This window comes from Tachysurus vachellii, chromosome 1 (assembly GCF_030014155.1).
Source record: "Tachysurus vachellii isolate PV-2020 chromosome 1, HZAU_Pvac_v1, whole genome shotgun sequence".
Classification (NCBI taxonomy): Eukaryota; Metazoa; Chordata; class Actinopteri; order Siluriformes; family Bagridae; genus Tachysurus; species Tachysurus vachellii.
The window spans coordinates 34,901,985-34,916,310 of record NC_083460.1 but is presented as its reverse complement, the minus strand read 5'-3'; the positions used below and the strand labels follow the sequence as shown (position 1 = coordinate 34,916,310).

Sequence of the window (14,326 nt, the reverse complement as noted above, 5' to 3'; positions counted from 1 at the left end):
ATCTAAGGATACCTTATATAAATGTTTTAATGTTGTTAGCACACTCATCTCACAAGTGCCTGTAAAAAATGCACTTAAAAATAGCAGACACGCGTGTACACACACACAATGCCACCCAAACAGTCAACAAAATGTTTTATGCATTTCATCAGCCACCCAGTGTGATCAAAACATACATTTAGGAAAATTATAAATTTATGAGCTACCCATGAACAGGTGGAAGGACGTGCATGAATACTTGTGCAATGGCTTTTCCTGACTGCTGTGGATTATGCTGTTCAAAGTCCCCTTTGACTCACTGATTTTGACTCACTGTACCTGTTAAGAGAGACTGGGTCACCTGTGCCTACAACAAACACACTGTTCAAATAATAGCAACAGAAAAGAACATCCAGTAAGCAGTCATACATGAAAGGTTGAACTAGTCATCTATTCAACAGCATGCGGAAGAATATCATATCATAACACACACTCACAAATGACTAACAAAAGCCAAACCTCCTTCTTCATGGTGTCAAAAACACATCATTCCCTTGTCATTTCTTAATCCAGGAGACTTTCCACCCAGCATTCGCATACAATTAAACAAATATATGCCTACATATGACTAAGCTATGACATACTGTACAAAAGTACAGTATGCACCAAAAGAGCCATACATTCAAACTTACACTACATGGCCAAAGGTTTTTGGGCACCTGACCATCATGCCCATATGTTGATCTTCCCCAAACTGTTGTCACAAAGTTCAAGGCACATCATTTTCTGGATCGTTGTTCATGAAGCACAGATTAAAACTAGAACGTACGTATTTCCTGAAGAAAACGTGAATGGTGCCTGCACGTGGCAAATCCCGGAAGCTAGTCGAGATGAGCATGTGACGTCATCTGAATACTCTTGAAGTTTTCCTCATTGTGCTGAGTGTTTTGATATGTCATGTCCATGTCATGCTAATTTTTTATTTTCATTTGACATCACGTGACGTCATCAAAATACACGTGAGGTAGTTCCCCTCATTGTTGTGAGTGTTTTAACATGTCACATGTCCATGTTGTAAAAAGTTTTTTGATTTTGCATATATTCTGGGCGGGGCTGCGGCACAACCGGAAGGCCAGTCGGTACACCAATTTAAAAGTTTGTTCAGAGTATCACCCTAAAGGAGCTGGCCGAGTTTGGTGTAGATAGTTCGAAAGCTTGCTGAGTTATAAACCTCCAAAATTTATAACGGGAGTCTGTGGGGGAAAAAAGGCCACTTTGAGACCCGGTACCGGAAGTACCGGTACTCGGATCACTTATAAAAGTCATAGCACACCTCTCCTCAATGAGCCGGTCAATTTGAATAAATTAGTCGTGCTGCTTCCTTTAGTTGCCACAAACTTCAGACAAATTTTATAGCGGGCTTTGACTTGTTCAACATTTGAAGTTGTGAACCCGAACCATTTCCGTATGACTTTCCGCTTTGGTTTTGTCATAGCAAGCTGCTGTGTTGTATTTCCCATATGTGAACCTTGGGGTGGGGGTGTTGGTGGATGCTTTTGGGGGAAAATCGATTTTTGGTTTTTCAACATAAACCACAAAATCGAATGAATCGATAATAACGATTAATCGTGCAGCTCTAGATCAGAATGAGCTGATCTCAGATTAGAGTATGCAAAATTATGATCCAGTATGCATCTTAAACTTAAACATAAGTTTAGAGGCAAAAGATTAATAAAACAATACAAAAGCCTTAAAAAAAGCAATAAAAGAAATATTACCACATTACCATGCTGAACCAAATAAGGAACTGTGTGTGTGTGTGTATATATATATATATATATATATATATATATATATATATATATATAAAAACACACACATTCATACATACATGCATGCATGCATGAGACAGCAGAGATTTGATCAGATATATTAATTCCAATATTATAGTCATGCCAAAATGTCAGACACAGCTCATAGCTTGCAAAATACTCACATTGCCGTGGTTAATGAAACCGTGCTTTTGGGCAATGCGGTTGGCTTCATCCACTCCTCCGCTGATATGGACGGCCCATGTGTTTATGTAAACCTTTTGGGCAAGGGACGGCTTGACCTCAGAGGTCAGGAGGGTCAGCAGCGTGACAAGTGGCAAGCAGGCCAGGCACAGCTCCATCAGAGAGTTTGGAGGTAACAGAAACCTCAGGTCTTCAAGTCCCTCAAAAAGTGCACATGAAGTGGATGCAGCAGTTTTCAATTTACCTGAGGAGGAGATAAAACCATTCACAATAAGTCAGTCATTCAAGTGTGCACTCAAATTAAAATGCTGTTTACTCCATACTTAATTTGTGAAGCTTAAGTCAAAATGGCGTGGATGACCAGTCAGCGTTTTAGTGCCAACTAATCAAACTAAGTCAAACTGGAACCGCAGTTCCATATCGCTGACTATAGAAACATCAAGTGTACAACACAAATCACTGTAGAAACGTACATGAATTAATTGCACAGATCTTCAGCTCAACTACTACAGCAACATTAATCTGCAGTATGACTGAGCAACTAAATGAAATTGAAACAAATTAAATAAAAGCCAAACTATGTGTGTGATGGAATTTGGAAAGACAGTACAACATAATTGTTATTCTACATAATTGTTGTTTACAGCATCAGCAATGCTACACCCTCTCATTTTACCACACCCATGACTGATAAATGTGACTTGGATGACTTTAAAGAGGATGCACTCTAATTAATTGCTTCAGGCACACCTTTTTTGGTCATGCACGTTCAAAAACAATTAGCCTAAAAACTCTTAAACAGCACATTCATTTCATTCAGTCATTCATTTAAAAAAAAAAAAATCAATCAATAATCTCCCACTCAGACACTTAACTATAACATTAAGAATAAAACTAGACATTATTAATTTTTGATTACTTTTAATTATTAAAACCTGACCTTAAGTACCAACGGTGATGTTGAGCAATTAGTCTTGTTTATTTAAAAAAAATATATTTTTGGTTTCCTCAATAAAACTCATTATTCATTATTATTTTTAATGTTGTGGATAGTCCGGTAAACAAGTCAGCTGCTATTATCATTTATGTTGATGTTCCAGCAGTCTGACCCAGATCAGATTCTCTTTTTTCTTTTTTGAAGTCCAAAAAACACAGCCTGTTCAGTTAGAGAGAAACCAGTTTTCCTCCAGAATAAAAAAAAAATAGCTTGAAATATATACAGAGGCAGGCTTTATATATCTAAGGAAGCTTGTGCTGGTCTTCACTTTCCCCAATGTGACAAAGACAAGTGAAACAATGGAAAACCACATATTTGAAAAACGGAATAAAAAAAAAAAAAAAAAAAAAAAAAACACACACACACACACCACCATGTTTAACTATTGGTAAGTAAAAACTAGTTGCTTTCCTTATACTCCTTCCATATAATAAAAGCAATGTGTCTTATCTCTACAATCAGGTGACTCATGTTGCTCAGTTCCATTAGCAGACAGCAATGTAAGAGGGAAGAGGAGAGCAGGAAAAAAAAAGAAGGAAAAAAAAAAAAAAAAAAAAGCATTGTTCGTGAAACTCCATTTTCTAATGTCCAATCTCTTAGTTCTCGTTCTACAAAAGCTCAGGTACTCCATAATTCCTTCAACCACAACATGTAACAAGACAACAAGACTCAATTGTAATTTTAGGCTCCAGTGCGGGTGGTTAAATAAACATCATTATGGTACATAACTAAACCTTAAAACCAAACTTGCCTTGTTCGTATCTTTGGGAACAAAAATGTACCTGCATGGTACCTTTTTTTTTTTTTTTATTAAAGCATTTGAACACTTCAGAATAGTCCTGCAGCATCAAAATAGTGCTCTTCTACTCTGTATTTCTCGATACTTAAACATAACTTGAGATACATCGGAGTTTTTACTTGAGAGTTTTCAGCCAGCATTAGCATTTTATCTGGATAGTGTTTTGCAACACACTTGCCACTTGATGTCCTGTTTGCTTTCGAGTTCTGTGTGCGGTCACTTTACTCAGAGGTCAAAAATTCTGTTTTCGGTAAAATGTACGCACTGTTCTATCACCACCGCCACACACACTCTATTTACAAGGTACTTCTATATAAAGCACTATATAGGGCAGCAGTTATGGAGACACAAAACCCAGTTTAAACAACACTGAGTGACATGCTATTACAAAGTAGAACCTAAAAACCACAAAATTGCAGAAATTTCTTTTTTTTTTTTCCCCTCACACTGAAAACACATTTTAGGAGTATTTCAGGATCTTCTATCTCAAAACAACTGCGTGGCTCGACCTTGATAACCAGAAGAAATGTCCATTACTCAGTTGTGTGTAACAGGTATGAAAAGTGTACTGTATTATAGCCATAATGTATTATTTAGAAGCTCTATATTAAGCTAATTTCATCTTTGTTCTAAAAAAAAAAAAGTTGGTATATTTATGCTTTTCTTGTTCATTTGTTTAAAATGTAATAAGAAGACAACTGGCTCAGGGCATTTTGAAGTAGCAGGTTCCATTTTCCAGTCATTTGAAGTAGTCAAATAAAAGTGGTCAAAAAAAGAACAAACAACAACAGGTTCATGGGGAGCAAAGGCCATTCTGTCTGGTCCGATCCTACCGAAGAGATAAGGTACAACAAACTGCTGAAAAGATAACGGTGGCAACGATAGAGAGACATCAAAACACAGACAGGTTAGAATGACCATGCAGACCACTGTCCACCTCGATACCACCTACAATGGGCATGTGAGCATCAGACTTTGCACTAAGAGGATAGCAAATTGCTGGAAGCAGCGTGTTTCTGGGAATACTTGAATCCTGGCATTCATGTGGATGTTACTTCAATATGTACCACATGACTAAACACTGCTGCAAACCTAGTACACCACTTCATGGACCTGCATTCAGTGCCCTGCCACACTGTAAAAACTGTTCAGAAATATTTAAGATGTTTAAGAATTTAATATTTAAGTTTACGAAATATGACTAACAGTTCAGGGTGTTGACATGGCCTTAATCTGATCGAGAACCTCTGCAACATCTGGATCTGCTGTGAACGCCTTGGCACCAGATACCACTGAACACCTTCTGAGGTATTGTAGAACACATGCCTGGACAGGGTCCGAGCTGGTTTGGCATCACCAGGGAGACCTAACCTATAGCATGTGGGTGGAATAAGATTATTGCTGATCTGTGTTTCATAAAGATGTGTTTATAAAAAAAATTAAGACTGTTTACAAAAATGCTGATGCGTCCTGGGCAAATTCTGAATTTGAAGTACTGTTTAAACCCCATGTTATTCAGGTACTTTTCAATAAAAATATTCTAAAATTCAAATGTAGTTTAAATTGAATTAACTACATTACATAATGATCAAAATGGTTCAAGTTCTCAGGTTCAACCACAGACATCACAAAAGAACATGCTGAACGAGTTCAGTTTTATTTAACATGTTATGAGTTCTGCTCTGGCTCCACCTGTTACCAGTATTGTGCACTTGGCATGTAGCATGACAGAAAACAAGTGCTTTGTTGTACCATAATTCCTGTAATTTTATTAGAATGAGAAAAGCAGCAGAAATAGATTAACCTCTGGTACAACTCATCCCGCCCTTCTAAGAACGCAACTGTAAAGCAAGCATGGATTACAAAGAATGCCCAAGCATAAATACACTTAAACAAAGGCTAGAACACATTGAAACAGAGCCTGTGTGCAAAATTATCTACAGACCAAACATTGGTAAGTTAGCCTGAAAAACAGAACTAAAAAAAAATGGGCCAACTGATTTCCCTTGCAACAAACAAGTTTCTGGTTTAGATAAGCAGTTGATTGAGCAAAGGAATACATACAAAGATCATGCAAACAAGACCAAAGTGCTCTCTCTCTCTCTGGGGCATGGTGGCAAAAGCACAGTTGAAAGAAAAAATAATAAATTAAGGAAAAAGGAAACTTAAAAACACAAATTGTTTCAAAAAGTACATACAAAGCAATGTGTTTTATAACAGCACAAGCACTGTAAAGCTCCAACTTAGAAAAAAAAAATCTAAACGGCTCACATTTTTTTTTAATATCTATTACATTTGTGCATAAATTTCATAATTCAAACTTTTGAGTTAAAGAGATTGATGCATTTCAATTCATACTTTACATCCATCCAGTATATGATTTTCTTTTCAAATAGATCCTAAGCACATTGCTTATTTATAATTGAATTTGATTGTTGTTTTAACAAGGAATAGTACGGTGGCCGGGAAGTGCAAAACAAATTAGCAAATCCCAAAACAAATTAACAAATCCCAAAACAAATTAACAAATCCCAAAACAAATTAACAAATCCGAAAACACATTAACAAGTCAGACAACCCGGAAGAGGTTGGTATAGTTTGTGAATGGAAACTTACCATCATCGGACGAGACACCTTTCATTCACCTGTATACCTTTAATGACAGGTGTCTTGTCCAATGATCGGTAAGTTTCCATTCACAAACTATACCTACCGCTTCCGGGTTGTCTGAATCGGTGCACGAAACACATTAACAAATCAGAAAACACATTAACAAATCAGAAAACACGACATTTCAGACAACCCGGAAGCGGTTGGTATAGTTTGTGATTGGACAAGATACCTGTCACTCAAGGTATACATGAAGTTCAATATATACATGCTCCGTTTCCCCGCCTTAGCTTCCCGCGTCTCACTCGGTTAAAGCCGCCTTTCCACTGCACACGACAAACAACGGCAGATAAACAGGAAGTCATTCATTTCCTATGGAGAGTCGCAAAGTCGCTGCGTGAGGTGCCGACCATCTGCGGATCCGTAATTTTCGGGTCCGTTTTAAGCGTTGGATCCGTTAAAAAATTTTAACTTGTGCGACTACACCGCATCTGATATACCGACCGGACAGGTTTTTATTAAAACAACCGGCAGATGTTAGTGAGGAAAGAGTGACAAAAAAGGCAAAAACAAGAAGAGAAAAGCGATGAAGAAAAATAAGCAAAATTAATGTAAAGAATACAGAAATTGTAGCAGTTAAGAGAAATCAAGCATCTCGTTAGTTCTGGCAGGCCAGGTCGTCAAGCGTGCATCAGCTGTTGTCCACGACGCGCACCAATCCGGTTACGACATCCATATTACCCGACTATTTAAATTCCCATTCATTGAGCCGCTTTCTAGCGCGTCACTGCTGCTTCGATTTAAACTCCCTCCTCCAACCCCGACTCCACCATGCCGGAACCTGTGTTCCTTGTACCAGTTTACGTCATAAATCTCCACATATTTTTCTCTCCCCCCCCCCTCCATTTATTATTTTCCTTTAGTATTTTTACAGGGGGGTCTATTCTATTTTCTAGTTGCTGCTCTCCCCACTCTAAATGAAGTTTAGTTCATTTCCATTTAAAAGTGTAAAGTAGCATTAAGAGTGCGAGTAAGTGAACAAAAGTGAAAGTGTAACTCCTCCTAACTCCTCCGCCTGATTACTCCTCCCTCAACCTCCGTGCGCATCTTCCGTAAAGTAAAACCAGTTTATTTTTTTAACATTCTCTTTTATTACTGTATGTTTTTATACAATATGTCATTTATAAAATACAGGTACTGTACATTTTTCATATTCAAAACACATACAAAACAACTGGAGTGGAATTTTGCGAGCTGGAACGGATTAATGGGATTTCAATTAATTTAAATGGGGAAAATTGCTTTGAGATACGAGCAATTTGAGAAACGAGCAAGGTCACGGAACAAATTAAACTCGTATCTTGAGGTATCACTGTATTATGTTTCTTATGTCCTGTAAAGCTGCTTTGAAACAATGTCCACTGTTAAAAGGATAGACAAATAATTTTGAATTAAATTGTTCAGATGGAATTTGTTTTTAAAAAATAGACCCTGCTGATATTTGTGATATTTGACAATTCGCAAGGGAAAAGTCATTTATGTAGAAATTACTGAGACAGCCATGTCCAAGCCCTAAAGGCAGCCCTGTGTTATATGTAAGATTGTGTTGCACCTTAGAGTTTGGTAATACAATATGGCACAATATAGAGTTGAAACTTTAGTTTAGATAGGATTAAAATATCTAGACCAGTTTAGATAAGATTAAAAATCACAGAAGTTCTGGTAATTATTACAATACCCCACATCACCAAATAAAGCTAATCCCATCTGAAAATAGCTCTAAAGAAAAGGTTAGGAGAAAAACATGTCAAATTTGTGATTTTGTTGATTAATTCTAATGAAAAATTACTTAAATATTCATTTTAGACTTTACTGACATCATTGACCAAACCTGAAATTGTGAGACTTAATTAAATTATTAAATTAAACTAAATTATAATTTGAGAAAGGATCACAGATGAGTCACAAACATAATGAAGCACAGACTTCCTGAAGTAATATGCACTTTATACTCAATAGCTAAGAACCAATTAATAGGGAGACTTTTTTCCTACTAATGAAGAATTTGGAGATCTACCAAAAGCAAGCTTGAAATACAAGAGATCAGTAAACAGACTTTTCAGGTCAGCATCAACGTTCTTAAAAATAAAGAAACATTCACGGTGACAGTGGTGCTTCGAAAACCAGACACTGTAGCACTTTCTCTCGGAACTGGCAGCAAGGTGAAAGATACAGGGATAAACCTGGGACGCTTCCAGTTGATGACTATACTAGCTAGCAGGAAAAACAAAACGAGTTTCATTTGCACACCAGAGATTTTATCACCTAATAACCGTATGGATGTAAATGCAGATGTAACTGAGCAAAGTGGCTTTTCCAGGCATCAAACAACCTACATTACAAAAGACATCTGTTGCATAAGAGAGAACAATATTACAAATAATGACTGACAAAACTCATTTGATAAGGTTACATAACTGAAAGCTGCTTTTCTGCATTTTTCTTCACGTTGTCTGTGTGCATATTAGAACGGTTGTCCATCATTCAAAAACAAACAAAAACTAGCATGAATAATGCTTAAAGCTGAAGCATTGTGTGCTAGCTAAGGCATGGCAATATTAGCTAAGTGAATTTGTCTTGCTGCTTCAAAGGTTGATGCGAAGGTAAACACCACTCTCATTGGCAAAAGTACATGTTAGCCCTGAACCTTCCAGATTTGCAGCTGTTGTGCATCAGTGATGAGAGACCTACACAAAGCAGTGGGGAATGGAAATAATAATAATGGACAAAATGCTAACAGCAACAAAAGAGAGGAAGCACTGCTAAAAATCTCAATAACAATACTGTGCATGATACAATGGCTCCATTTATAGTTTCATTTAATGTTGTGAAACATTCCTTCCTGCTAGCACTTGTGTTATGGCAGCTATAAACAATCATTTAACATCCTCTCCATTTCTTCTTTCTTGAAGATAATAAATTGATTATCCATTAGGTGCAAATTCCTGTCCTGAAGACATACAGAAAACTTACTTACATAAAATGTTAAACATACATAAAGAAAGCTTCATCGCAACAACTATAATATAGCTTTCTTTGGTACACCTTCACACCAGCACCTTCTTTCTCCATTTGTTATTAGTTCTACAATTACTGTCTGGGTGGAGTCTCTCAGGTTTCCCTCATGTTCACATGAAATGGCTACACTAAAATGCCTTTATATGTAAATAAGCGTGTGAACAGTGCACTATAAAGCACTGGCAAGTATTCCCAACTTATGACCAATGTTTCCAGGACATCCTCAGGATCCACCATAACCCAGACCATGATAAATCTATGACTTAAGATAAATTAATGATCAATGATCCAGAAACTAATATGTATAATGTTAAAATACACAACAACATAACCTCTTAGAGTGTCTAACAGCTGACACTACCAGAGCTGCTGTGACACAAGGCATAACGCACAATAACACACATCATTATAATAACACACATCATGTAATAGCCAGGTGTGGAGTGTTATTTCACTTATACCAGAGGGATTTGACAACAATTACAATGTTTACATTTATTCAGGAATGACATGTACATTTTTTTTTAACAGTCTAGAATTAGATTAAATTTTTTATATGCGGAAAGTCGAAGAGACAAATTAGGTCTTGTTCTTACCCAAGTTATAGCTCATTCCCTCTTTTTTCCACATCTGTTTACTGTTTACTACTCTTAGATAATGTGGAACAACCACCTTCCAACGGTAAACAAAATGGATCATTAAAAGCACTTTAATATGAACCTGTTATTTGTGCTACAACCTCAACTGTTTTGTTTTTTTTCAACCTCTGCAACTCTAGAAGAATAATGTGCATCTCCTGACCACTTATATTCATTAATTCTACCAAACTCTAGTACAGTAAAAATTTAAATCAACAGCTTCTGACCAATCAGTACTGAGAAGTCAAAGACGATATTAAACAAAACATGAAAAACTATACATTTTATGAAAAACTCACACATCAATCAAAAGTGTGTTAAAATATCACTAACCCTCTGGTCCATGTGAGAGAGTCTCTCTGTACTCTGTAACTAAGTTTGTCAGAGAAAACAATCCCAGATGAGACAATTTCATAAGAGAAATAATGCTTTTTGGATAGATCCCCCCCCGTGCTCCCCCAAAAAAATATAAACAACAATCATAGTAATTACACAATGCTATAATAATACAAACCATACTATCAAGTTTAATACCAACTATTCAAGTTATTTTAAAAAATGGCTGTTTTGAACAAAAGTAAGCAAAACATTTAAGCAAAATAAAAATACTCACTCCTATACGACTCCGAGATAGAGGCAGACAGACAGGTTGCCCTCCTAGATAGGCTTTTAAACTAAAAGCTGAAACTGTTTTAAAAGTACAACCCGTTTGTGTGACATCACTGAGTTTCCTAGAGCAAAACACGCCTGTAAACACTTTCAACAGGCCCGACAATGTTACAACAGGTACCAAACCACAAATTTCTACAAGCCTGAGTTCTGGGAGATCAAAAAGCAAGCAGCAAGTGACTCCATTTTCCAACTAAAAACTCTTACTGCCAGTGAGTCATGATTTAGTAAGAAGCACAGACACGCACGTCCAAATCCTTACTATCGGGATGCTGGAGGCAAAACAGAAGCCAAGAGCTTATATCATAGTAACTTAAGCGGATCTGGAAGTAAAAAAAAAAAAAAAATCAAATCCAGTATGTTTGAGTTTTTAAGATGTGTGAACCAAAAATAAGAAGTAGAACTGAAGCTTAAAAGAAGCTGCTAATTCTACAGGAACTATGAATACTATCATTTTTTTTCTTGATTCTAAGATCAGAAGGTAAACTTTATAAATAATTCATTTAAAAAAAACACTCTAAATTGTTACCTCATATGTTCGTGCTGAAGATTTAAAATCAATACACAGGTTAAAACTATAATCAAGTCACAAAGTTGTTCAAATGTTAATGTGAAATGTTTTGACGTGTTTCCCAAACATCAAACTATTCAGGCTTTAACTTTCATCACACAACCATTGCAACTTACTATCTTACCAAATCAGTGTTTGTACAGGTCAAATGTTTACATTTACTCCTAAGATTATACAATTATTCATCTGTTTATATAGTCAACTGAAAATAAAAGACTCATTTCAAACTCATTAACAAACATTAAACTACTAAAATTCTCTGAACTATCTTTTTTCTGTGAATGAAAGAATAGAGATACAGATCTAATAAATAAAAACATTATTGCAGACTTATAAATAGGTTGACTAGTATTAGTTGACTAGTTGACTAGTATTAGTATAGTAATATTTGAGAAATAAACGGTAAATGTATTTTAGTTAGATGTTCAAGAAGCACCGTTTTAATGAAATGTAACTGTGTAAAAGCTCAAAAGAAAGCCTTTCCAGAGAGTAAGAGAATAAAATCTTACCTTAGAGGACATTTGTTCATTCGGATCCTGGTGTTTATGAAAACAGCGTGTTACTTATTTTCGTGTTAGTTATTTTCCCCTCTTTGGAAACACTTATTAAAAGAGTGTTCGAGCTCCTGTAAGTTAGACGTTCAGCTGAAGTAACCTTTAAATCGGTATTAGATTGCTGTCTCTGCTGTGATCAGGATATGATGAATAAACAGATAAATGAAGAGTCTCTCTGGTCACGGCGTCATGTTTCAGACGTGTAGCTCGGTTAGAGTCAGAGGTGCTAAACGTGTCCGTAAAAACGTGTGCGTGTGTGTGTGTGAATGTCTCGCGCTAAATGAAAAACAATAACAGACACTACAAAAAGCTTGCCCTAGCTGTCCAAGTCTTCTGACACGTTCATCTGTAGGCACGTTATTCCACACAAATACACACACACCTACCAACTGAACCGCACACAAACACACCTATCTACTGAACCCCACACAAACACACACGCCCCTACCTACTGAACCCCACACACAAACACACACACCCCTACCTACTGAATCCCACACACACACACCTACCTACTGAACCCCCCACAAACACACACCTATCTATTAACCCCCCACCCACCTATCTACTGAACCCCCACACACACACCTACCTAGCTACTAAACCCCCCCACACCTACCTAGCTACTAAACCCCCCCACACACCTACCTAGCTACTACCTATCTACTAAACCCCCCACACACACACCTACCTATCTACTAAACCCCCCCACACACACCTATCTACTGAACCCCACACAAACGCACGCACCTCTCTACTGAACCCCACACAAAACACACGCACCTCTCTACTGAACCCCACACAAAACACACGCACCTCTCTACTGAACCCCACACACCTCTCTACTGAACCCCACACAAACACCTCTACTGAACCCCCCACACACACACCTCTCTACTGAACCCCACACAAAAACACACACACCTCTCTACTGAACCCCACACAAAAACACACACACCTCTCTACTGAACCCCACACAAAAACACACACACCTCTCTACTGAACCCCACACAAAAACACACACACCTCTCTACTGAACCCCACACAAAAACACACACACCTCTCTACTGAACCCCACACAAAAACACACACACCTCTCTACTGAACCCCACACAAAAACACACACACCTCTCTACTGAACCCCACACAAAAACACACACACCTCTCTACTGAACCCCACACAAAAACACACACACCTCTCTACTGAACCCCACACAAAAACACACACACCTCTCTACTGAACCCCACACAAAAACACACACACCTCTCTACTGAACCCCACACAAACACACACACCTCTCTACTGAACCCCACACAAAAACACACACACCTCTCTACTGAACCCCACACAAAAACACACACACCTCTCTACTGAACCCCACACAAAAACACACACACCTCTCTACTGAACCCCACACAAACACACACACCTATCTACTGAACCCCACACAAACTTTGCCGTTGCTAGCTAGCTTTCTTTGGACCCATTTTCCGTTACGCGACGCAGCCGATGAGCAACGGCTCGCTTTCAGGAGGTCGCCTTTTGAACTGAACGCTAACATCGCTGTCTGTACATGTTCGAGTCACTAAGGAGTAAACAAACGGATGAAAAACCAAACACAAAGCAAAACAAACAAACAAAAATACGTGAATCCTCTATTAGCGCTGGACGAAGAGGTTGTCCACGCGCCGCTCCTCAGGAAATACGTCACACGGGCACGCGCACAGAAAAAAAAACAAAAAAAAAAAACAGCCGCGTGCAGCCTACGACTATATACGGAAGCGCTACTGTGTTGTAGCGCCATCTACCGGTTAGATACTATATAATCTCTCTATATATATAAAGTCGTTGCAGATCAAATCAACTAAAACGTACATTTTAGGTGGTAATAAATGTAAAAATCGCATTAATATAAGGAAAAATAGATTTTTGAGTAATGTTTTAGAAGATAAAAGGTCCTTACCGAGAGAAGTCAGGTGGAGAAAACCTACAGCCACAAAGCCAAACTGCTGACAAACTAAAGTCACCTGATTTAATCAGCTAAGGAGGATAATTGATTTCGCCCTGGTTTGGTTGAATTCCGAGGGATTTAGGTTTATAGTGCACTACAGAGAAAAAGGAGTCGAGTGAGTCAAGTGAGGAATCATTTACGCACTGCACACTACACACTACTGCTGCTGTATATTGCACAAAAAGCATAATATTGCACAATATTGTTATTTGCACCCCCACACTTTGTGTACATAACTGATCGTTCATATTCTATATTCATATTTTATATATTTTAATCATTCTATATTCATTTTTTATACTCATTCTGTCTATATTGTATCTCATCGTCTGCATTGTTTTCTTGTATAATATAGTGTTATTTATGTCTGTTACCTTTGAGAGTCACAAACTGCTGGAACCAAA

At 37.5% G+C, this 14,326-nt stretch overlaps 1 protein-coding gene across 3 annotated transcripts in view; it reads right to left on the bottom strand.

Moving 5' to 3' along the window:
• The window catches only part of furina (furin (paired basic amino acid cleaving enzyme) a), a 74,169-nt gene extending 60,186 nt beyond the window's left edge, over positions 1-13,983 (bottom strand). Inside the window, exons 1-2 of one of the 3 annotated variants that reach the window (XM_060884511.1) lie at positions 13,875-13,983; positions 1,976-2,238 (exon numbers count right to left, since the gene is read on the bottom strand). In XM_060884511.1, coding sequence (XP_060740494.1) covers positions 1,976-2,152 — 177 coding nt within the window. In that variant the 5' untranslated portion in view covers positions 2,153-2,238; positions 13,875-13,983. Of the gene's footprint in view, positions 1-1,975; positions 2,239-10,729; positions 10,880-11,865; positions 12,390-13,874 lie in introns of those variants that run through there. The other 2 variants (XM_060884495.1, XM_060884503.1) reach the window with 2 other exon arrangements.
• Positions 13,984-14,326: the final 343 nt, after the last annotated feature.